Genomic DNA, 27,747 nt, shown 5'->3' with positions numbered 1-27,747 from the left:
GGGCACAGGATACGCCTGGCCAGGACACTGCATGGAGAAATCGTAGCCCAGCTTCACTTGCATCAATTGAAATTTGTCATTGATGTTGAGAATTTTGGGTGGAACAGCGCCAATGGGTTCTGGAATATCAGCAACATTAAAACCTATCGAAATAGATGCTAAATTGAAAGCAGCCTGAAGTTGAGAGGGATATACAGCTAAGCTAGCTCATCACCTGTTAATGGGCACTGGAAAGGCTTGGCCCGGACACTGCATGGCATATTGAGAGCCCAGGGGAACTTCCATGGTGCGCACTCTCTCGAGTAGATTCAGTTTGGGTGGCACAGAGGCAACGGCCAATTGGCTCTGTAAGCATAAGCAAAATGTAAGACATTGCCACGGATTATTTGAAAACTGCCCAAGGAGCTGAGGAACTGACGTTTGGTCTAACAACATAAACAATTTAATTGCATAATATGCCTTGGTCAACTGCTCGTAAATTGGGCAATTTGTAAAATTTAGAGCTCACAAAATGGCTGCGAGACATGCCAAAGGAGTTATGGGTGTACCTGAAGGCGGGCATCGGATATGATTGGGCCGGGCAGAGCAGGGCGAATCCGGCCTGCTGGGCTATCTCGCGTGTCTGCAGCTTGTCCTGCACGTTTATTTTGGGCTTGACAGAGCCAACGGGTTCTACAATATAAAATTCGTATTCCCTTTTTAATTTCATGCCCGAACATGCACTGAAAACTGTCTGACTGTCTGTCTGTCTGTCTGCCTGTCTATTGGTGTGGCTGAGGTAACAACGACTTGCACCTACCTAAAGGCCGGTGTTGGATAGGACTGAGCCGGGCAGAGCAGTGAGTAACTGTTATTCAGTTCCACGTCTATGAACTGGTGTTTGTCTTGCGGATTCACTTTGGGACGGACGCTGCCAACGGGCTCTAGAAAACGCAGTTCACTCTAATATCAAATACTCGATTTTACAATGTCAGAACTAACTGAATGTTGGGAGACTTGTAGACTCATCTTACTTGAAAACTGGCATTGGATACGATTGCACTGGGCACTGTATGTTGAAACTGTTGCCAAGCTGAGTTTGCATCATTTTGAAGCGCTCAAGAAAGTTCAGCTTGGGCGCCACACTCCCAACGGGCTCTGCGAAATGTTGATGGGATAAAAAAGCTTGGAGGAAACTCGCAGGAAACGACCAGAAAACTCCCTAAATCAGCTGAGATGTTGGGCTGGTACTTCAAATATATTACCTATAAGCTGGCTGTGGATAGCCCTGAGCGGGACATAGAAGACTAAGGCTGTGCTGATTCTTAACTTTCACATGTTTCAGATCATCCGCATTCGATATTTTGGGACTTACGCTGCCAATGGGCTCTGCAAGTGAAGGAAACTAACTTATTGTAGCTAACCATTTGAAAACTGCCTTAGATCGCATAGGTCAGGGTCTCTAGCGCTTATTACCTATAGAAAGGCTGTGGATATGCCTGAGCGGGACATAGCAAACTCAGATCTTGGGAACTTTTGGCTTTGATATGTTTATAATCCTCGCCCGTACTGATTTTCGGACTAACGCTGCCCACAGGCTCTGCAAAGGTGAGGTAAAGTAGGTAAACTAATTATATCAAGTCGAAAACTGTCTGAATTTGGAGATGAGGAATAACTCCTATCCTAGTCTTACCTATAAAAGGGCACTGGAAAAGCCTGAGCGGGACAGAGCAAGGTAATGCTATTCGAGAGCTGAACTTTGGTTGTGCGCGAATCATCGCCAGAAGTCAGTTTGGGACCAACGCTGCCAACAGGCTCTTTAAAATACCAAATCCAAATTTATATTATCAAATCTTGTCAAATCTACTTTGTAGAAAACTCAGCCCTATGTTGGGATACGTAGCATTACCTAAAGTAGGGCACTGGATAGGCCTGAGCTGGGCACATGAGGCAAACGCTTTGATTTAGCGGAACTCGGGTGAGTGTTATGTGCTCCTGATTGCCATTGCCACTGAGCTGGGGACTAACGCTGCCAACGGGCTCTAGATGGGAAGTTTGTGTTTTATACATGTGAATATGAATGTATATGGAATGCCTAAATGTTGGGCTAGTTTACCTATAAAAGGGCATTGGATAGGCCTGAGCTGGACACATAAGTGTCGCGCTCTGGGCCAAGGAAACTTTCGGAATTCGAATGGCATCATCGTTAGCCGTCAATCTGGGACCAATACTGCCAACGGGTTCTTTAGAAGGGGGAAAGAGAGATTGAAAATTGGAATTTCTATTTTAATAAAGCCTAAATGTTGGGCTAGTTTACCTAAAAAACGGCACTGGATATGCCTGGGCAGGACATAGAAGCGTAGCGCTCTGATTCAAGTGCACTTTGAGTATGCGAGACTCGTCGCCACTCGTGAGACGTGGCCCCACACTGCCCACGGGCTCTAGGAATGATTAGGTTCTAGTTATTCAATAATCTTCAGCTCGGCCTGCCCTCACGTTGGGATAAGTCTTACCTAAATAAGGGCACGGGATACGATTGTGCCGGGCAGAGCAAATTTATGGTACGCTCAGCTGCATATTGCACTACTTTAATATCGTTGCCGGAGAGCAGACGCGGACCAACGCTGGCAACAGGTTCTTAAAAAAGGGAAAGCTCTAAGTTATGGATACAGTCTGTGTGGAAAACTGTCCAAAGTTGGGTCTAGCTTGGGGAAATGTCATTGGCTGGCCCACCTAAATAATGGCGCTGGGAATGCCTGAGCGGGACACAGCAAGGTGAGGCTGTTGTTCGCCGCGCTCGTAAAGCTGCTACTGGTTTGGGTGGTTGGAAACTTGGGCGAAACCCTGCCGACTGGTTCTGTGAATGAAGCGAAACGGAAAATGAAATGAAGTTTTAGATTTGCATTGCGGTAAAAATATATGTGACTAGAACTATATAAATATATATAGCCATTGTTGTTGTTGTTATTGTTTGGCACTTACCTTGGGCGCATTTCGTAAGAAGTTTCACGTGAAATTATTCAATTCAAATGCCCCGGACCCCGGTAAGGCAAGCTCTTTGAGAACGGACCACAGCTGACATTTAAATTTTTAGAACTCTCATTTGGCTTTATTTCAAGCTCATTGCATTGTCGAGTACCCTATCCCAACATTCAGGCAGTTTTCAATTTAGTACTATGCAACAATTTTTTGAATTTGCCTTCAATTTAACAATATTTAATTTATTTTCAAGTTTATTTTAATATTTCAATCTATTTCGTTCCTTCACAAAGAAAGAGATTTTAAGCAAAAAATCTTTTTGATTGAATATGGGAACATGGCAAATTGAATTCAAAATATTGTTGCTGTTCAAATATTTATTATAATATTTATATGAATTACTGAGTAGGTTCAGTAACTCATAAGCCAAACAAGGAAAAAGTATAATATTATTATAATAATATACATTTGTCCTTGTTTTAACTTTTATATTTGGAATATTTTTTGTTCTATTCAATTTATTAATTTATTAAATAAAGCAAAATTTTATTTTAAGCAACAATATATAATTATATTGTCTATATAGAAATATATATAAAAGTAAGCATTTTATAATTTAAATAATTTAGTAAATATTCCAAATATTTTATTTTAAATCAACAGACCAAAAATGTATAGCATTTTAGCCAAGTATTTAAGGTCTGATAGATTTATATGAGGCTAAGAAAATTTCATGCAATTTTATTAAATATTAATAAAATAAAAAAAAATAAAAACAGATATTTTATAAATTTTATATTGTTCATTTCATATTCTTTAGATGTGTGCAAACATTTTAAATCTTTTTTAAATTTCATCTTAATTTATTTGCATGAAATTTACTTGGCTATTCTGAGCTTCAGTTATCAATATTTCTAATTAAATATATTATTTTAATAAATAAAAGAAATATTTTTATACCAATTACTATTAATTTAAAAAATATATCATAAGCAAAAATCCAAAAAAAATTTTAATTTTGTTCTTTTGAATGTATTAATAATATTAATATATTTTCGATAAGTTTAAATTCATATTCTTATAAAATAGTAATATTTTATATGAATATTTATATGCAAAATTAATATTTTAGCTATTTATATAAAAAATAAATATTTTTATATATTTTTTTAAATATATATATTTTTATATTATTTAATATAATATTTTTGAAATAAATTTTAATTTTCAATAATTAAATTTAAAACGTCATTATCAATATGAATAAATTTCCATTTACTTTTATGGACTTACAATCAATATACGATAACTGAAGCTCTTATTGTCGTGTTTTTGGTAATAACAAATTGGGCAACAAGGCCAACTTACCTGTAATAACCAAACGTCCTTTGGTTGCACTGAGTCGCGTCTCTCCGGTCAAACGATGCTTGGTGCGGCACTGATAGCTCTTGTATCCATCTTCGGGTCCAACTTCACGAATGTGTAGCTCACCGGAGGGCAGCACCAGATATTTGCCGTCTAATCGTTGATCAATTATTGTGTTAAAAAGGTAGTATACAAAAAAAATATATTAGTTATGCTGCGCCTGGGTTCAACTTAAGCTAACATACAACAAAGCCAATTATTATACAACTGCGAGAAAAAACTTCAATTAAAATCAATTTAATTGAACTTTTTTCTTGACAGCTTCACAATTGAAAGGCACATAACAGCTTTATATACATATATTTACAAAAACTTTGTTGATTCTTAATTTATCATTCTTTTATTTAATTGCTCAATGTCATTTCAAAATGCTGTTTCAACTGTTAGTAACATGCAATGTGACTTTCTCAATGCGAATTGCTTTAGACTTAGTCTTAGTCTATTTACAGTTGCCTTTTGCATTTGTAAGTCTGACATTTAATATATGAATTTAATACATTTTAAAATGTTATTGTAATGGAAAAGTTAAATTATTTTTCATTTTCTCAGCCTTACAAATGGCAAATGACAATTTGATTGAATATAAATACAAATCTTATAACTAACTATACACCGTACAAGCATTACTTTTTTTTATTGCAGAGAAATTGTAGAAAATATTGTCTTTTAATATTTATAGTATATTGGAAATTATTGGTGTATAATGAAAAACATTAATCTGCTGTTCTATATATATCAGTCCATTTAGTCAAGCAACTAAATTTGTGTGCAACTGGTTTTCTTTGGAGGGACCCATGAATAAAACGTCCGATCGCCTCGACTTTCAACTCAATAATGACTTTCTGTTTCGTTGGCTCCTCTACAGCAAGCGAGCATCGGGAACGTGAGCACCCGAAACACGACTACAGGCAGAGCGAGCATATTGAGTGTGCCATTCCCGCTCTGCCAGCATCAAAATGAAACACTGGTGTTTCATGCATGATTTAATTGATTAAATAGTGATGCAACAAAGCCTCTTTTACAGTTCTCTTATTTAATCTCTTGACTTCAACTCTCTATTTGTCTGTTGAGAAATGACTACAATTCTCATAATATGAATATGTTTCTAATTGCCTGGAGATTATATATAAAGTATTAAATAAATATATGCATATAAATATTTTCTTAAGCTTCTCATCGAATATTTGTTACAAATAGATTTTTAATGAATTTAATTTTTTATTAAACACATTAATCTGCTGATATATAGTCATAGGGAGTCCATCTATTCAAGCAATTAAATTTGTGTGCAACTGCCTTCCTTTGGAGGGACCCATGAATAAAACGTCCGATCGCCTCGACTTTCAACTCAATAATGACTTTCTCTTTCGTTGGCTCCTCTACAGTAAAAGAGCATCGGGAACGTGAGCACCAGAAACACGACTACAGGCAGAGCGAGCATATTGAGTGTGCCATTCCCGCTCTGCCAGCACCAAAATGAAACACTGGTGTTTCATACATGATTTAATTGAGTGATGCAACAAAGCCTCTTTTACAGTTCCCTTATTTAATCTCTTGACTTCAACTCTCCATTTGTTTGTTGAGAAACGACTACAATACTCATAATTTGAATAAGTTTCTAATTGCCTGGAGATTATGTATAAAGTATTAAATAAATATATGCATATAAATATTTTCGTAAGCTTCTCATCGAATATTTGTTACAAATAGATTTTTAATGAATTTAATTATTCATTATACTCTTTTTTGAATGTTGTATTCTATTTTCTCTGAAATTAAATCATTAAATTTTTTAATTTATTTTATTTTTGTTTAAACTTTTTACCAAATAATAAACGGTAAGCCTTTCAGATGAAAATACTTTGTAATTAAAAAACTTTTTATATATACTTGTAATATATATATTTTTTTTAATATCCTTTTTAAGTTGCTTCATAACTATGTCAGCAAGGACTATAAATATTTTCTACAATTTCTTTGCAATATTTCCATATACAATATTCATGCAGTAACAAAAATGCGAATAGTTCTCTGTGATTGTAGATTATCAATAGATATGATGATATTTTGTTAAATGGCCTTTTACAGCCTGTGATATGAATTTTATATGTTACATGTGTTTATACAGTCTGTACAAACTGATATGATGTATTTATTAGCATTTTTGTTCATACATATTTACAGTACAACTATTTACACTAGGCTACAAAACAACGCTACTTTCAACTACATGAAGGGGTGGGTTCATGTGAACGGGTTTGTTTGGGTAAGTCAGGAGCGACTTTTGGAGTGGGGAAGGGATTTGAAAATAAAACGTGGAACTTTAGAGTTTTGGAGGGCAAAAATAAAAATAGTAAGAGAAAGAATTTAAAAGTAAAGCAAAAGATATCGAATGCCTAGCAGCGCAGCAGTTAAGGACCTGTTAAGAGAAAGGCAAGGACCAAGGCACTGAATGAATTGAATTGATCGAGAAGCTGGCATTGAAATTGAAATTGATATTGGACGGGATGAGTTGTATATTTAGTTCGTTGAGTCTGGGTGTGTGTGTGTGTGTGGCACTAGAAACAAGTCTAACAGTTAGAGAACTTAATGCTAGTGGTTTACCGCTAGCTGTGACATCGGCCTGCGGATATATCTCACGCTCCTCGTCCTCAACCCACGAATCGACCACAATAAAGTCGGCAACAAAACTGGGTATATGACATTTGAGAATGGCGCTATTGCCGCGCAGAATGGACTCGTCCATGACATTGACGCTGTACGATTGTGGCACAACTATACAAGAGAGAGGGAGAGAGAGAGAGAGAGAAAGTGGGAGAGATGGTCCTCCATGAGAAACGATTTTAAACCAAGGATAAATCATAAGGTGTTTAATGATGGACGGGAGACCCCCTTCATGTTTCTACTGTGGCACCTCTTAGTATCTCTATACGCGTAAATAATGTACCCGTTATGTTCTTGGTATAGACACCGCCCTCGGTATCGATCCAATCGGTAATATCGATGTGATCCGCCACAAACGACGGCGTCTGACACTTGAATATTGCTGCATTGCCCTTGATCACATACTCATCGTACACTTGCGACTCAAAGAACTGTTTGACCACTGAAATGGCAATGTGTGAGATATCGGAATATGATACGAAAAAGCAAAGATAATAGGGGAGTAGAGTTTAAAGTGAGGAACAATGGAGTGTGGTTCTGGCTACGGACTAGTCTAACTTAATCAATTTAATGCAATTAACGGTATACCCATGGACTCGTCGGCCAGAGGGCGAACAATTTCGACGCCCTCCTCGTCTAGCCAGGCCTCAACATCTATGAAATCGGCCACAAACGAGGGCACCAGACACTTGAGCGTGGCTGCATTGCCGCGCAGCACAAATTCATCGATGACGCGTGTCTGATAGAACTGATGCACAACTGGTTGAGAAACAAAGAGTTTTGGGGGCGCACAAAAAGAAAAAATTATTATAGAAATTGTGGGAAACAAAACAAAGTGAATTAAGGGAGAAACTATATGGAATTGTGGACTGTCCAAGGAGAGAGTATTTTCTTAGACGAAAATTCTAATTAGAAATGCAAGCGATTGTACCCGTCTCCTGGTCACTGTTGGGATAGTAATTGCGACCCTCTGAGTCCAGCCAGAGATCAACGAAAACAAAGTCAGCCACATACGAGGGAATCTCACATTTCATAACTACGGAATTGCCGCGAATAACATATTCATTGTCAGCTTCCGATTCATAGGACTGAATGACAACTGATGTAAAAAGAAATTAAAGTTCAAGTTGAATAGTGGGAAAATAGAGTAAAATTTAGGGAATATCATTTTGTTAAAACTAAGCTAAGAACTATGACATATAAGCACACATGATTTGTTGCAACTGTACCATAGGCGCCTGTTGAGTTATCTCGCCACAATTCGACGCCCTGATCATCCACCCAGGCCTCGATCTGCACAAAGTCAGCCACAAACGAGGGAATCTTACATTTGACTACTGCCGCATTGCCCTTAATGACATACTCATTCTCGGCCTCGGTTATATAGAACTGAGAGACGACTGCGTGAGACAGTTGGTAAATGAAACAAAAGCAAATTAATATACATAAAGCTGTGGATTTGGTTGGGATAGGAGGGGGCTTTGTAACTAAGTTTAACTAAGATCGGAAATCAAATCGAGGCACACCATAATTATCGGAAAAGGACAAGACATTGCCCTCCTCATCGATCCACGACTCGACACGCACAAAATCGGCGACAAACGATGGAATGGAACACTTTAGAACGGCGGCATTGCCTTTAATGACATACTCGGTCATAATTTCGGCCTCATAGAACTGATTGACCACTGCGAATGCGTTGAGAAACAAGCGGGAAATAAGAACATTATAAATAAGCTGGAAGTTAAAGGGAAGTGGGATACCCAATATTGAATTAGTAGAAACTAAACTAGTTTACTCTTTTATCTTTTAATGTGCTTAGTAATACCATAATTGTCAGAGTAGCGCAGTTCGTTGCCCTCCTCATCGATCCAAGACTCAACCCGAACAAAATCGGCAACAAACGACGGTATGGAACACTTAAGTACAGCCGCATTGCCTTTAATCACATACTCCATTAAAATATCGGCGCCATAAAACTGATTAACAACTGGACAACAAAATGGAAATGAAACGTGTGTAAAGAAAAGAGTATAGTAAGGTCAGGAATTGGGGGAATGTGGAATTCGGGAAGCTACTGCTTAAGCCTACGATATAGAAGACATCTCGAGGCAGCTACCAAAACTATCCTCTGGTATATACTCCGTGCCATCGCTAGCCACCCAGGCCTCAACCCGTAAAAAGTCGGCCACGAAACTGGGAATGGTGCACTTCAGAACCGCCGTATTCCCCTTGATAACATATTCCGATACAACCTCAGCTTCGTAGTACTGATTAACGACTGCAAAAGGGGGAAAAGTATTATGAAGCAACAAAGTAGCTAGGGAATACAGAGAAATACCACGCGCTGTAGAAGTTAAGTTAAATGAAAAGAAAATGTTAAGTAATGGGGAAAATTGGAAGATTGGAATTCCTACATAGATGCCATATAAACTGTTAACTGTTAACTGCTTAGCTAATTATGATGTACCCATGTTGCCCTGTTGCTGATCGTCGAGTGTGCCATAGAGCTGGCCCTCTTCGTCTTGCCAGGAAACCACCTGCACAAAGTCCGCCACGAACGATGGTATGGAACACTTGAGCACCGCCGAATTGCCTCGGATGACATACTCATTGTTAACTTCCGATTCGTAGAACTGCTGCACAACTGAAGTTCAGATGAAAATGATTTTTTGAGTGGAGAAGAGAGAGGAGGATGGGTGGTGGGACAGAGTGCCATAACACCTTGCGTGTCATGGGCGTGTGAAAGTTTGTCAGCCGCCTAATTGAAAACGCAGAGCTGAGGCGTTTTAAGAAACAGCAGTACGCTGAGCGCATTTAATGGACCTTAATGCGCTATTTGATGAGAGACATGAGAGAGCACATAAATATTTAGTTATGCTCGGGCCAACTTCCCTGAGAAAGTCTTTGGTTGCGCCAGAGAGGTTAATAATCATAGTTTAAGAACATGGCTCATAGACACGCACTGAGAAAACAGGCAACGAGATAGAGATAATATACATAAATACAGAAAATGAAATAAGTTAATGAAAACATAATTGGTTGGGGGGTGGTGTGGGGGAGCAGGGCTTACACAACTGTACAAAAGACTCTCAGTATTGTATATGTAGCATAACTTCAAGTTGAGAAATTATTGTAGATTGTTGCTTAACAAACCATATTCAGTGCCTGGTAAAAAGTCCTCATTCTGATCCGTGTGCCAGGACACAACACTAACAAAATCGGCCACAAACGAGGGTATCTCACACTTGAGTACTGCCGCATTGCCGCGTATCACGTAAGCCTTATTTACATCGGTATCGTAGTATTGGGCAACGACTAAAGTAAAGCCATAAAGCAAAAGAAATTCAATCATAGATAAAGCCAAGCAGAAGCCAAGCAAGGAACTTAAATTAAAGAAAATAAATAAATATCGAATCGTAATCGGAGGGAAAACACTTCACGAAGCCCTGGCTGATTGATGTTGACCTAACCAGTGTTGGTTAATGGCGTTAGCTCTTTGCAATTATACAACTGTGTGGGCTCTTTATTTTACAGTTATTAGTGAAGCATTTGGTTTGGTGTGGGTTGTTGTTTATGTGACTAGTACTTAGTACTTGGTACGTAGTGTTGGTTAACGAGTGTTTTCTGTGTGTGTGTGTGTGTGTGAGAGAGAGAGAGCGAGAGTGTTGTGTGTTGTGTTGGGGTATAGTTTGCAAAAGTAGTTAAAGTAGTGCTGTTTTGCAACACACACGCACAATCACTCATAGACATAGAAAAGCACACAGAAACACAGAGAGATGAAGAGATCGGGACTATCACACACCATATTCAGTGTCTGGATAAAAATTCTCTTCCTGATCGGTATGCCAGGAGATAACATTTACAAAATCGGCTACAAACGATGGTATATCACACTTCAATATGGCCGAATTGCCCCGTATGACAAACGCCTTGTGTATATCCTCTTCATAGTGTTGCGAAACGACTAAACATAGAGAAGAAACAAAATAGATAATAAGATGGGGGAAAACAATTGTTGATTTGAAATGGAAAATTAATGAAGGTATTTCGTATTGATGCCATGATCATGCGTTTTAGTACACCTAAACCTAATTCTATAGAGTATACATAGAGTTCTAGCTAAGCTGAGAAGGCATTGCATTGTCGTCGCACCATATTCTGTGCCCGGAAAGTAGTTCTCCTCCTGATCGGTATGCCAGGAGACAACCTCAACGAAATCGGCCACGAACGAGGGTATCAGACACTTGATAACCGCCGAATTGCCACGAATCACGTGCTCCTTGTTCACATCGGCCTCGTAGTATTGCGCAACAACTGTAAGTGATTTGTGGAGGGGGGTGAAGTGATGTGAAGTGAAGTGAAATGAAGTGCGTTTAGCTTAGAATTTGTGCTCTATGAAGAGTCTCACGCTCGAAACACCTGTGCAACCTTGATGACTTTTATTTTTGCTCAGCCAAGTTCCTGGAAACAATTTGCGCATTTCCTGTTTGTCGGAAAACAATTAAACGAGCCAATTAAGTGGAAAGTGCGAAGTTAACATAATCACAGCATAAAGCCCAGTCCAGGCTTCATATTAATTAAAACCATTTTATCAACGCGAATTTCGGAGGTGTAGCCCGTGCTCGAGAGACATAATTCATGTTGAGCAACAACACGTCTGGCCATTATCATCGCTCGCCACTTTCAGCATATTTTTGTTGGCTCTAAACAAACATGATAAATTCACTTAGTTAATAGGAACTGAGCCGAGCCGAGCCGGAGCCACAGCCAAGCGACTATAATAAGCCAGAGGGGGGAAGAGAAATAGGTAGAGCTTGGGTTAGGTCTCATAACGTGAGCTAATGGCTGACTAACACGTTAAGCTTTGGACGTGAGGAGGCCCATGGCTGATGACTAAGCGTCAGGTGGCGAACCTTTAGGGGTTGCTCATATGATTGTAACATAATTAGGAAAAAGTCATTAACTTTGGCCTATTTAGCGCTGGTTTATGCAAGCGGAAGTAATGGATATTTCCACGGCGAGTTGATTGACAGCGCAGACAGCCCAGGTTTGGGATCTTCTTGCAGCACATGAGCTCCTGCTCGGTGTTTACCTCGACTACAGCTTCGCGACGATAGAGGCAATGCATCATCAACAACAACAACAGCAACAACATCTTTGCTTACACAACGATTAATTGCAGTGAAATTGCTTAGACGAACCGACCCGACAATTGGCTTAACATATGGCTAGCACTGGAGTTGCCCCCAACAGCGAACTTTAACCGAAAAAGTCAACGGGCAACAATTGTTGCTGTTTTTTGTTTGTTTTTTTTTTTTTTTAACACCTGCAATTGCTGCAATCCGGCGAGTGAGGAAAGTTGCTTCCAATTAAAATTGTTTGGTCTTTTTTATGCGCAAATTTAAAGCCAAAATTTAGCAAATACTTTTCTATTTCTATGCCTAGCAAATTCTTATATATCTGTTAACAACGTAGAACTCTTGCATAGCCAACGATGTACTGCTCTGAAAGTTGCTAAGAAAGTGGAAAAATAATATATTTGAGTGCAGTGCAAGCGTCTGGATGTTGTTTATATAAATATATCTATATATCTAGCTCGGACAAGTATTTTGTAATATTAATTATTTTTCAATATATTAAAAATTTATAAACTCAATTTTTATAAAAGTCCTGAATATATAAATAAATTGTTTACTAATATTTATATTTTTTAATTTATTATATTTTATATTTATATATTGTTTTATTTTTATCATTTTTTAATATTTAATTTTTAAAAATTGTTTTATTTTTTTATAGTTTTTTTTATTATTATTATTATAAATATATATATATTTTTTTTGTATTTTTATTTTTATTAATCTAAAGAATATTTTTATTTTATTTTATATTTTATTTTGTTCTTAGTTTTTATAATTTTTTATTATATTATTATTTATATTATTTATTTTCCATATAATTATATTTTATCTTTTAATATTAATTTTTTAATGGAGGTCTAGAATGCCATTAGAACTATTTATTATAATTTGTTTGCTTATAACCTAACGAAAATTTCTAAATATTTTAGGAAATTCTGAAAAAGAAAAAACTTGTATCTTTTGGAATAAAAATGAAATAAATAAAAAATAAATTTTAAAAGTGTGTAGTTAAAAGCACGAATCAACTTTGAATAAAATTTCTCAAAATATTATGAATTTTATATATTATTTAGTTGACATCTAAAAAATCAAAGAATGCCTCACGTTGAATAATCATTTCAAATTCACGAATTTTTCCCTAAGAACGCCAGTAATGACTCCGAACAACATCCACTGCACTTGCTCTGCACTAGAGTAGACTCCAACGTGCTCTCTCTAGAACACCGCCAACATACCTGCGCGCACATGCACATCCCGGGAAATGATGGAGCCGAACTGATTGCGGGCCAGGCAGGCGTAGACCTGGGCGTGAACTTCCTGGCGATAGTCCTCGGCGCGGAAGGGCGGGAAGACGAGCTTGCCATCGGACGAGATTTGACGCAGGCCGGGCACATCTCCCACGGCGGTGCCATCGCTGCGTACCCAAATGATTTCTGGCATTGGATTTCCGCTCGCTTTGCATTCAATTTCGGCGCCAGTTGAGTTGGAGAAGTCAATGCGATTGGTCGGTTCCTTGAGGAACACTGGTCCCTTTTGGTCGGCATCCGGTGGATTAGCAGCCAAAGTGCTGCCAATGTTGGCTGTGGTAGAAAGAGAGAGAGAGGGAATAGAGAGAATTAGTACAATGCAATTAAAAGTTCATAAAGCATTTTAAATATTCAGGGCAAATACAACGGAAGTTGTGCCTAGATGCTCAAAGTCCGCATATAGTATATACATATATTTGTCATCATATTTGTCAGCCGTCAACTCGACTCAATTGTCAACTGTTCGGCTTTTGTGCTGCCCGCTGCTGCTCAACAATTGAATGCCATGGATCAGTGACTGTGCCGCAGCAGACTCGAACGGGAGTACGTACTGAAGTGTGTCGATGTTGCTCTGACAACAACAACAAAAGCATCAACTACTAAAAACTGGTCTTTCATTTCCTCTGCACACACTCACATACACACACTCGCACACACACCCACAAAACGCAAACCTCAAACAAAAGGCAACGGGGCAAAAAATCGTTCGTTGACACTTTGGATGCTGCTGCTGCTGCGGCTGCTGCTGCTGTACAACAAAAGCCAGCAGAGATCAGCGCATAGAGCAACCAGGTCGAGGGACGAGCACAAAGAACCAACTGCCAGCAGGGGCTGGGATTGTCACTCTTCCATTGGCATCCAATTTCATATACAATTTTATGCACTGGCATGCTCCATGCCACGCCTCTTCCGCCCGCACAGGTGTTTGCAATCAAAATAAAACTATCCGCAGCTTGTATGAAAAATATGAATAGCCCAAAGTAAATAAATGGGCCAGATTTTATTTGAAATTTTGTTGAAAAATCTTAGCATATTTAACTGAAACTACCGCACGTTTTTACGTATCTCCATTTTCAATTTTGGGCTTAAATTTTTTTTAAGGAAAACGTAATATATAGATTTCAAGGCATCGGGTTTCAGTTAGAGGTAACAACTGTTGCTTAAACAGAACTTGAGATTAAACAATTTATTAAAATATATGAATAATTAAATTCCAAAATTTATATTGAAAAATTGTTGTAATTTATAAAATTTAAATAAATATATTATTTTTATTATATTTCACATAATCTATTTATTAATATTTATATTTTTAATATTAATTATTATTTAAATATTTTTTATTATATATTGTAAATTTATTGTTGTTATATTATTGTATTGTTTATATTGAATTTATAATTTATAGTTTAAGTTTATTATTTTATTTATTTATTTTTTTTTTTTTAATTATATTTTTTGACTTATGGAGTGATAAATTTATATCATTTAATATTTATTTTATTATAAGTTTTTATTTTTCATATTTTAATAATTGTTTTAATTTAAATCCAGAAAATTTATTCTAGCTTAAAGCATTTTTGTAGCATTTTTAGCTATTACGAATTTTTCGCATGTCCTTCGCTCGCGCATTGTTTAATTTTTTTTATGGGTCATGTGGGCACTTGTCACTAATTTATCATTTTAATTCTGGCATTAATTAATGTTCAGCTAGGCTTTCAAAACAAACGGCAAGAATTGCAAGCAAATGAGCAGCTAGAGTAATTAAAAGTTGGGCGCGCACAGCGGGACAGAGCTGTGGGTGTGTGTGCGTTGCCGTTAGCTTGCTAGTGCTGTAAAACACCAAAATAATTCTCAGAGAGTAGAATGAATGAGTAGAATGAATGAACATAATACATTCAATTTAGGAGCGTTTTACCGCACGCGTTTTGCCACATGCGGCGAACTCTTGTCTTTGAAAAAAAAAAATTAATTAGCCAAATTTAATAACAAGTATGGGGTCGTCATGAATGCTCTAGGGCGTGCGAAATACCTCAAAAATGAGTAACACTCAAGCCTTAAGTGTATTGGACCTATGCCTCACATTTCCACAACTTTAAGTCCAAAGTCTTGGGTCTTTGCACTCCCCTTTCCCCATGTGGAGTCATCAATTGTTTGGTCTGTTTAAGGCACCGCAAACTTGTAGCCCAATAACGACAATTCCTTCACTTTATAATGCAGGAAATGCGCAGACGACGCGCCAAGAATTCACAAAGAAGCCAATTCCTTTTTGAATATTTAAATGCGCAGTCGCAGCCAGATGGCTGCCACATGAACGTCATCAAGCCTGCTGGGAAGTGGGCACGTGAATCTACACTGTACATCTAGACATTTATGAGTTATAAACATTCACATATATATAAATGTATATGGATATATATATAAAAGTTATATATACGTTCAGCAAAATGCCAAACAAAAGTCTTGAAAATTGTGGCGTTGCGAATCAAATTATATATTTCAGCTGTTACACAGATGGTTTTCACTTTTTGTTGCTCTTCACAGTAAGGAAACTATTAGAGAGTATAAGTTAGGCATATATCATCATCATCAATCAGCCATCAGCTGTGTTTCGATTTGCAATACTCTAGAGCTATTGAAGAATAAAAAGAATATCTATAATCATATAAAACATACTTTTTATATTCCTAATTTGCAATAAATAAAAATTTGTTATAGACATCTTTAGTATTAGTCTATCTTTAGTATTATTATGAGCTCTAGTCATATTTAAATATAATACGAATTCTCGCTTTTCAAGTTTATTTCGAATCATTTACATAAAAACCCAACTTTGAACTAATCCATAATCGACACTTTTACATTTTCTGGACCCATAAAAAGTGTACGCAAGAAGCATAAACACTCGTAGCTGTTCCCTTAAAATATATATATTATTTGTCAAGAGAAACAGGTTGATTTATTTATAGTCTGTCTGCCTGTCTTTGTGCTTTAAAGTCTCCCACAGTAAGCGCATATCAAGTTAGCTTCTTATTTAGTTTTATTTTAACTACATCGAGCTAGAGTCACTAAATATGCTATATATATATATTTATTTGTCCATCTATTTAAGATTCTCTGGCTTGCTCTATCTTATCTGTCTAAGAGATTACTGTGCAGAGAATAACAAATCTATTGAATTTTCCTCCAAGAACTTTTAAGAATAGTTCAAGAACACAACTTTTAAATGCATTCCCTTTTAAATACTTTATATATTCATTGTATAGACATATTTTTAAGACATCAGCAGGCCACAAAGTCCAGGACATCTGGAGAAAGAAAGAGCAGAAGCTCTACGCAAACTAATACAGTTAATAATTCGCAGTTAAAATATAAAACCACTTTTTGAACAATACTTTAGAAACTTTTCAATTTTATGAAAACTAATGTAAAACTCCTTCCATTATACAAAACATACGTATATATTGTTCATTTTTAACTATATATAGATTTCATTTATCTTGCGTACAAAGCTTACGAACAATTCGCAGAAGTGATATGCAAAATATTGAATTACACTCAACAATATTCTTCGTACACTTTATGGAATTGAGTCTATTTGCTGTGAGCTTTAAAATGCGGCTGTCTTAATGAGATTTAAATAATAAATATTACTTTAAAAAAAACTAATTGCAGGGCATCTCTTAGTGCTCCATACCCCACTGCCAAACTTCTACCCATTACCCTTGGCTTTATACAACGTCTTCTTCATTTCGCTGCACTGCTTTGCCTCGACCTTTTGGAATCAGAGTGCTTTTTTTTTTCTTTTTAGGAAATCTTTTCGACAGGTGTTTTCGGCATGGACATATTAAAGTGGCTCGGTCAGTTTTTACCCTATCTTGAGGTTTTTGGCAAACGGCAAGCACAATAAACAAACCAACGGAACCGGTTTTATACTTCTTTTTTTTACAATTTTTTTTTTGCCGGCAATCTCTTTCCAGATGCTGATGACGCTAGCAGCTGCTCAACTCATGCGATTTATCTGAGCAAAAAAAAAAAAAAAACAACTTAATTGCGTCTCTCAATTCCCTACGCTCATAGAGCACAGATATAAATATAGCTATATATATATACAACTGGGCGACTTCTGAGTGCAGTGAATATATCATAATTCTGTATGTGGCAAAGTCATTAAGTGCGTAGGGGATTGCAAGTGTCGTTAATGGGTGCTAAGGTCATGTTGCCCTCTGTCACTGGAGTCTGGAGAATCAAATGCAAGCAATGCTGGCGCCACAGTAAATAAACAGTAGCGCGAACAGCGACAGCCACAGTGCGAACTAAAGTAAACAAATAAGAGAAAAGCATTGGTCTGAAAGCATGTAGAAATGACGCATAGCTAAAGAATTTCAATGGCTTGAAGAGAAAACATGGAGTATTATTGCTAAGAAACAGATGACAGGTAATATTATAACTGCATATGCGATATATGATATATGATATAAGTATAGATATATCAATATAGATATTCTCAATTGTACTTTCAATGCCTGCCAACGCCTTTGCCTATTGACGCCCCAGCAATACCCAATCCCAGCCCCGCCCCCGTTAATTAGCCCTTGCCCCGTAACACTTACAATGCCCAAAACAAAACACGCAATTATTTGTAACGCCCATCGATGATGCGTGCTGGGAAAGCAATGAAAATGAAAGGAAATAAGAAATTAATAATTTCCTGTCTAGCCAAAACAAAGCGCAGAAGCTCAATAGGCACACGTATGACGACTGACGCGCCCCAAATATGCCGTTCAACACGCACCTAGATTACAGGTCGCAGGTCACAGTTGACAGGTCAGTTTGGAGTTTGGCTTACCACACACTTACACACACACATACACACACATTGACTGACACGCAAACGAAATGTTATTTTTATTACGAGTAAAACAATAGAAATATTTATAGAGCTGTTTTATAGGCAAGCTCTCCTAATTTAAGAGTCCACATATGACATGATCCATGTAAGATTCTATATAATTTTTAATGGACATTTATTTAGACAAGTTAGTTATTTTATATATAGACACTATGTGTATATTTATGTATTTTATTATAATAACTAATCAACAAATTGATAAGACGCAATAGCATATAAAATTGGAGGGAAATCTAAAGACTAAGCGATAAAAGAAAAATAAAATAAAATAATAAATAATAATTTATCAAAATTATATATTTAATTTATTCTAAATATAAAATGATAAAATTGATAAAAATAAAAATTTCCAAGTACATTTGATCAAATTAATTTTTTTTTAATGATATGATAAATTAATGTCTAATTTATTATATTTATTACATCGAATAAATATGATAAATATATATATTAATAAATATATTTCATAATATTAATAAAAATACAAATTCATAAATAATAGAAAACATATTTAGTCAATATATAATTTATTATAAATATTCATATTCTTCAATTGATAAAAATTGAAAATTAAAAATTGATAAAAAATAATATTGTAGATATATTTAGGCAATATATAATTTATTATAAATTAAAAAAAAAAAGGTATGTGAACTGAAATGATAAATTAATAAAAATTACAAAATCAATGTAACTATGTATATCGATACAACCATTAAAACTGACAATAAATATATATATGTCTATGCCTAAGAATAAAACAGATTTTAGTATTGCGTTTTAATACCTCTTATAGCCATATACATATATAAAGCACATTGCTGTGTGTGCTTTGCGAGTGGAAAGAAGAAACATCTGCTGACAAGCATAAAAACCTGTTCGCCAGCTGTTCAAGCACCGCCAAACATTTCGAATTGGTCTGCCCACTCATTCACTCATTCGCTCATTCATTAGATTCGTGTCGCGGCTAAGACCCACACAGAGTCACGTTTAGAGCGACCCATGAAAACTTTAATAAGTGTTTGGCCAAACTGCAATTAGCTAAATCTTACTACAACGTAGCCCACGCGAACCAGGCTTAGAATTCGAACAAGCTAGCACCGTCTGCCCGATGCCCGTTCGCTACTCAATTAAAGTCAGCGGCGACAACTAAAACCACAGCCAACCAACTTGTCCACCTTGTGGTTGATGGAAAGGTGACAAGACACATAGAGAGAGAGAGAGAGAGAGAGAGAGAGTGAAGAGCACGTGTGTGTGTGTGTGTCTCGAGTTTGAGCGGCTTGGAGCACGTGAGATGCCGTTAAGTTTACAGGCGACAGGAAACGGGAGACAGGAGATGGAAGACAGGAGTCGTGGACCAGCATGTGCTTGGGTAGTCACAAATGAGAGTAGTAGGTAGAGCGCACATGAAATTCTGTTATGCACTGAGCGAACTGCCTGCACAGTGGGACCACAGTTAACATAATTATAAATCGATTTCAACTAATGCGCAAGTCGGGAATGTCCGACTAGGAGAGAATGATCCTTAATGCATCAGCGATTTCAAAATACTCTCTGGCTCTAGCCTGACCTGGTCTGACCTGATCTGATAAATTCAGCTTTCCTTATTTATAGCTTGCTAAAATATCTGTGTTAAATTAGATAAATAAGCAAGTTAATACACGATTATAAACAACCATTGAAAGTTATTGCACTATAAACTTTCGTCCCACTGTGCGTAGGCAGACGCTGATGACAGTGGCTGCAAATGTCAGACGTAGTGGCAAATGCTGAAGTTGACGCGCGCTGGCTACTTGTGGGGGGGAAGGGGGTGGCTGACTGATGACTGTCACATAAAGACAGGGACAGAAAGAGTGCAAGAGAGAGAGAGAGAGAGAGGGAGTATGAGAGTAAGTGTGTGTGACAACGAGAGGGTGGTTTGTCTACGCACTGTGTGGGTGGGTGTTCAGCCTCTTTTATAGTGCATGGGAATGTGTTAAGAGAGTCTGCAAGGAAACAAGCCCCAGCGGGCAAAAAACAAAAACTCTAAAACAAAATAAAACAAAAGGAGAAACAAACCAGACGCGCTTTGCATACATAAAAAGCGGCTCGAATTAATTAAGGCCCGCTGAACGAGACGCCAAAAAATGAAGAATAAACACGCGAGCAATGGAACTTTAAATATATTTAACGTAAAATAAAAGAATTGTTTTGTCTGTCTGTCTGTTCGTTCGTTCCTGCCTCTCTGCCTCTCTGGTTGCCTGCCGGTCCGCTCGTTAGCCAGATTACAGAGCCACGATAAGCCCACGACGACGACGACGACGAGTTGGCAGCTCCCAAAAAACAACAAAACAAAAAAAAAACGTGACTCAGTTTATATACAGAAACATACTCCTATTATAGGGGCCAGCGCTTGGCATGCCTGTCATACGCGACTCGACTCAGATGATGTCTGCCTGATAAATGTCACCTCGTTCGCTCTCTGGGCGAGGCAATCAAATATTTAACAAATTATGGCTGGATTTCTCGCTTCTTCTTCTCATTTAAGGGGGGCGCCAAAATTATGTTAAACTCAATTTTGTCTTTGTGTTAATGAAGATGACTCCAACAGATTTCCCTAGTCTCGTTAAGCTGATAAACAATTTTTGTCTTTTTTCTCTTAATTTAATGCCACATTATTCAACACCAAAAGTCAAGGAATATCACATATATTTATATATATTTAGTGTGAGCAGCTGATGCGTATCGCAATTCTTGATTGTATTTCTAAAGAAGTGTTTACTAATTTGTATATGCACAGTGTTTTATTTATGAAACATAACTGTCAACACAATCATATTTGTGCGCTAGGCTTAGAGAGAGAGAGAGAGAGAGAGAGAGAGAGAGAGGACGAATGAGAGAGGGACAGGGAGCAGTCGTAGGTATATCTACTTAATTTCCACTTACTCGCATACCTACATAACTCAAGCAGCAGAACAAACTCACACACACACACAGGCACCCACACATATACAGACACACCCACCCAATGGGACTTACTCCTCTCTAAGTATGAGCGAAAGGGAGCGGAAATTTAATACTCCCTTCACCGCTCTCCGTTCTCCGTTCTCAGCTCTCAGCTGTTCGTCCTAGTCCCACATCCAGGGGCTTGTCGTATATGTATATGAAATGTGGCAACAGCGCACGCGGCTCTAAACATTTTTGAGCCAGCAAAAAAAAATGTTGGTGACCAAGCTCTGCTTTTCACCCCAAAGTGTAAAATATTCATGATGATGATGATGTTGCTGACGATAATGACGCTTAAGCGGGGCGGCACAATAATTAATATGCCGAGAGATGAATGCGTGAGATCTGCTGTTGCCTTAGCATACAAAAAATAAAATAAAAACACTTTGTTAATGCCGCTCAACATAGGCGAATGCCTTGCTTTAAATTAAATGTGTGTTTTGTAATAGATAAAATATTAAGTTATTCAACTGATGATTTTCAATAGAAAAAGGGGTTGACTAGAAGCTACTCTGTGATGCCCAGTCAAATGCTGCTGCTTAGATTTAGACTCATATATTATGAATAACCTACACAGATGAGCCAAAAATATACTACGTGATTCAACATGATCTTAAAAAATTATAAAAATTATATTAAAGAAAAATTCACAGACCCGAAACTATTCTTGCCATAACAGACTAATTTTATTTATACCAAAAATAATGCTTTATTTATTTTTTATAATATAATAATATTATAATATACTTTTAATATTATTTTCTTCATATCTTTTATTTCTATATATATATTTTATTTATAATATAATAATATTATAATATACTTTTAATATTATTTTCTTCATATCTTTTATTTCTATATATTTATTTTATTTATAATTTCTTAAGAAATCACATTCCAAAAGTATTTATTTCTTGTCAATTTTAAAGATTAGTTAAGAAACAAATTTAGTAATTTAACAAAGATTTTATTTTAATACATTTAATCTTTTTAAAATTGAAATCTTTTCATCCTGCAAACTGCTCAAATTTGTAATCTCTCTGCGCCCTAACAAATATTCAAATGCCATTTCATAAATTGTCTGAAACGACTTCTAGGCTATGCACTTACTCGACACGCTCTTAACTTAAGTGCCAGAAATCTTGCCCCATAACATTTTTTGTTTTCTAGGCCTACAGACGCATAAATTGCCAGCGATGCATTTTAGCAGCAGCTCGTAAAATATTTTCGGCTGCCGGCTGCTTTCAATATATACAAAATGTACATACATATGTGTTTGTAAATTTGTCTTAGACATATCTGGGTTGGCTATAGAAATGCCTAATGAGCTTAGGCGAAATATGTATGACAAATGCTTGAAATGGCGCAGACGTTGACTCTTTGATGTCGCAGCTTTGGAGGATTTGTAAGGCACGCCTGAGAGACAGACAAGTAAACTGATTTTCCAATATTACACAGCACAAAACTAGGAGAACTCCGTATAATAACATCAAACTTTACCCATTAAAGTGCCGCTGCATGATTGTGTCTCAGCGCTCCATCGAATCCAGCCCCAAACAGCCCCAAACAAAGGCGCTGGCAGACAGTCGCATTCCTGCGGCTGTGTCGACAATTTTCCTGCACTTTGGCGCAAACATAATAACTAATAATAAACGGGAAGCATGCACAGAGTGACAGAGAGAAAAAGAGCGAAAGAGACAGACAGAGAGAGAGACACGTTTCGAGAGAACCATTAAAAATAAATCATGTATAGAATGCATATACATATACATATAGTATATATGTGGAATTGAGTTTCTATGCAGCAGCAGCAGCTGCTCCTCTTCCATATTTCAAGTGCTTGCTCTTCTCAGCTCCTCTCAGCTCTTCTCGGCTCTTCTCTTATTGTTTGGACAAGCGCCGCGTGTGATATGCCTCCATCGTCGGCTTCTGTTCTCCTCCAGATAGGGAGCAGGCTACGAGACTACGAGTCTCCCTGCCTCGGCTAGTGCACATCAATCATTTGTAATTATACGCGTCTCTCTTCGATCCCCGCTGCTTTCTTTTTCCTTTTCTTTTCCTTTCTGTATGTGTGTATAACGGAAATGGCTTTTATTTTGGCAGCTCGGTTCACTGATCTGATCTCTGTGCGTGCGAGTGTGCCAGTGCGTGTGGAGAACATCATCTCGTTCTCATCTCTCACTTGAGGCCTGTCACTTCAATCGAGACAATTCATGAGCGCACAGCCTGACGTAATGTGTAGCAAGAGCCATAGGCAAAAGGCAGAGCTAAATAGTTGGATATTTTTTTCTAGATAATAGCCATACATATATGATCCTAATATAGTAACTAGCTTAATCATACAAGACTCCATGACTGTTAATTCTTCTAGTTAATGTGACAGAAACGAAGCTTGAAACATTAGTTACTGCAGCTGCATGACAAAAGCTGAATGCTACGAGACTCGATGGAAAATACATTAATGAAACTTGTGGAAATATTGATCATAATTGCTTGCTAAGCAAAAGGCATAGCTTTACGAATAACTATGAAACGGTGGCTAACTTTCTAGTAATGTTACAAAATCAAAACTTGAAGCTTGAGTTAAGACAGCTGCATGACAAAAGCTGAATGCTATGGCACCCTATGTAAGGTACATCAATTCCAATGATTGAATTCTTGAAGTGATGTATATAGATGTAGTACAAATAGGGTTAGGAATGTGAATGTCGATGAAAATATGAATATAGATAGCAGATATAGTATGACTATATTCATTTGCGGAGAGAGATATGGATGCGGATGTCAATGCGGATGCGGATGCGGATGCGGATGTGAATGCGGATGCGGATGCGGATGTCGATGTGAATATGATTAGTAGGATATGAATATGAATGAAGCGGTAAGAATACATATACATATTTATAAGGATATTAATGTGAACCTAAATGCAGATATTTGGATACATCAATGGAGTATGGGAGTCCTTGTGGAAATATTGATCATAGTTGCTCACTAAGTAAAAGACATAGCCGCATGAATGCCTCTGAATTTGTATGCTAACTCTTCTAGGAATTACAACAACAAGTTACAACAACAAAACTTGAAGTTTGAGTTAAGGCAGCTGCATGACAAAAGCTAAATGCTACGAGACTCGGCGGAAAGTACATTAATGAAACTTGTGGAAATATTGATCATAATTGCTCGCTAAGTAAAAAGCATACGAATAACTATGAAACTGTGGCTAACTTTCTAGTAATGTTACAAAATCAAAACTTGAAGCTTGAGTTCAGACAGCTGAATGACAAAAGCTGAATGCTATGGCACTCATCGGAAGGTGCATCAATGCCAAAGACAGAATACCACAATCTTTGTGGAAATATTGATCTTCATTGCTCACGAAATAGACAGCATAATCATATTGATTCACAGAACAGTAAATGCTCTTAGTTTGGGTCTTCAAGCGAATGTATGGGGAAAACAACTGATATGAGACTGCATGACAGAAGCTCAATGATATGACACTCAATGGATGGTATATCTATGAAATTTATGGAAATATTCGTCATAATTGTTCGCTAACTAAAAGGCATACGCTTATGAATGGATTATGAAACTGTGCTCAACTCTTCTAGTAAATGTTACAAAAACAAAGTTTGAAGCTCAAGTGGGTTAAGGCAGCTGCATGACAAAAGCTGAATGCTACGAGACTCAATGGAATGAATACCATTAAGCTTGTGGAAATATTGATCATCATTGATCACGAAATAGAAAACATAATCATAAACATAGCCACATGAATTAATCTGAAATTGTATGCTAACTCTTCTAGTAGATGTTACAACAACAAAACTTGAAGCTTGAGTTAAGGCAGCTGCATGACAAAAGCTTATTGCTATGACACTCGATAAAAAGTACATTTACGAAACGCGATCATAATTGCTCGCTAAGTAAAAGGCATAGCCAAATGGAATTGCCAAACGAGAGTTATTCTTAAACAGTTAACATAAATGACTTCAAAAACAAAACAGCTAAGTACTTTAGTATAAATTTATTTTGGTTAACGAGTTTTTAATACCCACTGGGAGAAATGAAATCTTTAAAAGAGAAAAGTTTCATAATTATACAAACAATTTACAAGACTTTTCTTCTGATTCTAACTAGCTGAAACTTCTCAAGTATTAGATAAGAATTCTCGTTGAATTTACTAAAGAGATCTTTCCCATCAATTCAAAGCTCTATCAAAACAAAAGTTATTTCAACTTGGGCATTCCGTTTCTTGCCTCAACATTCCAGCAGTCCAGACAGACGATTTATATTCATAAAATGTAGTCCGCATCAGTATTATTAATATTATGCTAGTGTTTCTATAAATATTACTCGAGCTGTATTCAATTGTTCGCTTCCTGTAGATACAACGATTTGCTGCTGCAGCGCATTATCTCTGTGTGTTGAATTTCAAACCAATTGAATTAAATGCGAATTAAATGCGTTGCTGTTGCCAGCGAAAATAAAAGATGCATTTTAGCTTACATTATGTTGAGCTATCAATGTGTGTGTGAGTGTGTGTGTATCTGTGTGTGGGATAAAAGCTTGTTTACATTTTTTGTTGCTGTCTGTATTCAGTTATGGGCAGGGAAAATTGGCGCAAAATGTTTTTAATCAATTTCAATTGAATGATGACCCGCACAATCAGCGCAAGATGCGCGCCAGCCGTTCGAGAGCAAGAAATAAAGAACAAAATCAACTTTGGCATTGTATCTTTTACTTGGCATTTGTCTCTGAGAAATACTCGTGTGCCGCTGCCTTTGAACCAATAGAAATGAAGATATATCATATTTTTCTACAATAAAAAGTCTTTTATTGTATATGGAATTTTCTAAAGGCAATAGAAAGGCATTTCTTGGTCATAATATCAATTATGTCTCGCTATATATGTATATTCATCTATCCATTGTCGTCTGTCAAACTTAGTTAAATGATATTTATATAAGGTATTCATGATCCAGTCTGCCTTTTTTTACATATACATACTTCAATTTCTTTTCTCTCTTCCATTTTCATTCTATTCTAAACTGGTTTCGATTTCACTTGATTGCGTTCAATTGTAAGCATGCGAAATTACGTAATTGAATTTTTAATTTTTTATTCGCAAACAAAAATTCATTTATTTTATTCTTGTACATGTTTGTGCGCTGTTGCTTTTGTGTCCATTTATTTTTAGCTGCCTCTGCGAATGCGGCTTCAAGGGGCTTGCTCCAAATCTTCTATTTACAGTTGAAGAAAAACAACGAAATTGCGCATACGACACGTGTAACATGGGCAAATTATAAATATATAACCTAGAAGATATATAAGGGTCATACTTTCTCTTAAATAATATACACGTATACATAAATATAGATATATAATAATATATAAATGTATATACAGGTATATTATTTATAGTTGTATAAAATATAATTCTCATACCTTTATATAGGAGCAATGTGAATTTTTCTCTTCTAACTCTCTCATGGTCTTTGAACAATCAAATTGATTATTTAACTGTACAACGATATCGCAATAGGTTAAATGTTTGCCCCCAAAATGTTGCCATTTGTGTATAATAATTCTTTATATGCGAAATTTATATATCTACGATATATGCTATATATAAATAATATTGATATAAAAATATATATCATATCTCTATACATAATGAAAACCATAGTATTATACTTTATTTATATATCCTATATATATGTATGTACATATAGAATATAAATATTTATGATCCTCTTGCACGCTCTCATACCTATCAACTGATATTATATTATTATTACTTTATTATTATTATATTAAAATATTCTCACACTTATTTCTACATATCTACGGACATTATCATATTCATCGTTATAGATAAAAGTAATAAAGTGTGGCGAAAATGGCTGTGCATATTAGAAAATACCTTGAAGAGTATTGACTGGGCTACCGTATTCTAATAGGGAGTGCCTGCCTAACAGTTACCCTGCAAGCTACACAGATTTGCTATAACCTAAACATTATACCCTGAAAGGGAAACGAAGTACATAATATAATATAATAATAACATAATATACATATATGACAATACTAACATACACTATAAATGCACGAGCTTTATTCTTATAGTAAAAAAAATATGCTTTTTATATATGATTGTTATATTAAATATATCAACTCTATAGATGCTAGACAATTAATTGAAATGTCTGAGCTAATTCTTTCTATATATTCATATGACATACTTGAACTAATGTTGTCCATTAGCTATGCATACATACAACCCATATACCCTTTCTTATGCATTTACAAGGCATATATATTATCTAAGAATGCATTCAACAAGCAT

The 27,747-nt window shown here is 36.4% G+C and overlaps 1 protein-coding gene across 50 annotated transcripts in view; it reads right to left on the bottom strand.

Moving 5' to 3' along the window:
• Positions 1-27,747, bottom strand: part of LOC6580205 (Down syndrome cell adhesion molecule-like protein Dscam2) — a 74,497-nt gene that overhangs the window by 39,802 nt on the left and 6,948 nt on the right. For 28 of the 50 annotated variants that reach the window (XM_044011082.1, XM_044011036.1, XM_044011071.1 and 25 more), the window contains exons 3-6: positions 13,427-13,771; positions 9,518-9,694; positions 4,327-4,476; positions 1,889-2,021 (exon numbers count right to left, since the gene is read on the bottom strand). In XM_044011082.1, coding sequence (XP_043867017.1) covers positions 1,889-2,021; positions 4,327-4,476; positions 9,518-9,694; positions 13,427-13,771 — 805 coding nt within the window. Of the gene's footprint in view, positions 1-548; positions 673-1,244; positions 1,369-1,888; positions 2,022-2,712; positions 2,837-4,326; positions 4,477-6,987; positions 7,159-7,330; positions 7,490-7,635; positions 7,807-7,978; positions 8,147-8,276; positions 8,448-8,573; positions 8,736-8,875; positions 9,038-9,166; positions 9,329-9,517; positions 9,695-10,203; positions 10,366-10,852; positions 11,015-11,202; positions 11,365-13,426; positions 13,772-27,747 lie in introns of all 50 variants that reach the window. The other 22 variants (XM_044011040.1, XM_044011042.1, XM_044011046.1 and 19 more) reach the window with 16 other exon arrangements.

The sequence above is a fragment of the Drosophila mojavensis genome, unplaced genomic scaffold (assembly GCF_018153725.1).
Source record: "Drosophila mojavensis isolate 15081-1352.22 unplaced genomic scaffold, ASM1815372v1 contig_80, whole genome shotgun sequence".
NCBI lineage: Eukaryota > Metazoa > Arthropoda > Insecta > Diptera > Drosophilidae > Drosophila > Drosophila mojavensis.
The sequence above is the reverse complement of the archived record's forward strand: the minus strand, read 5'-3'. Positions and strand labels throughout refer to the sequence as shown.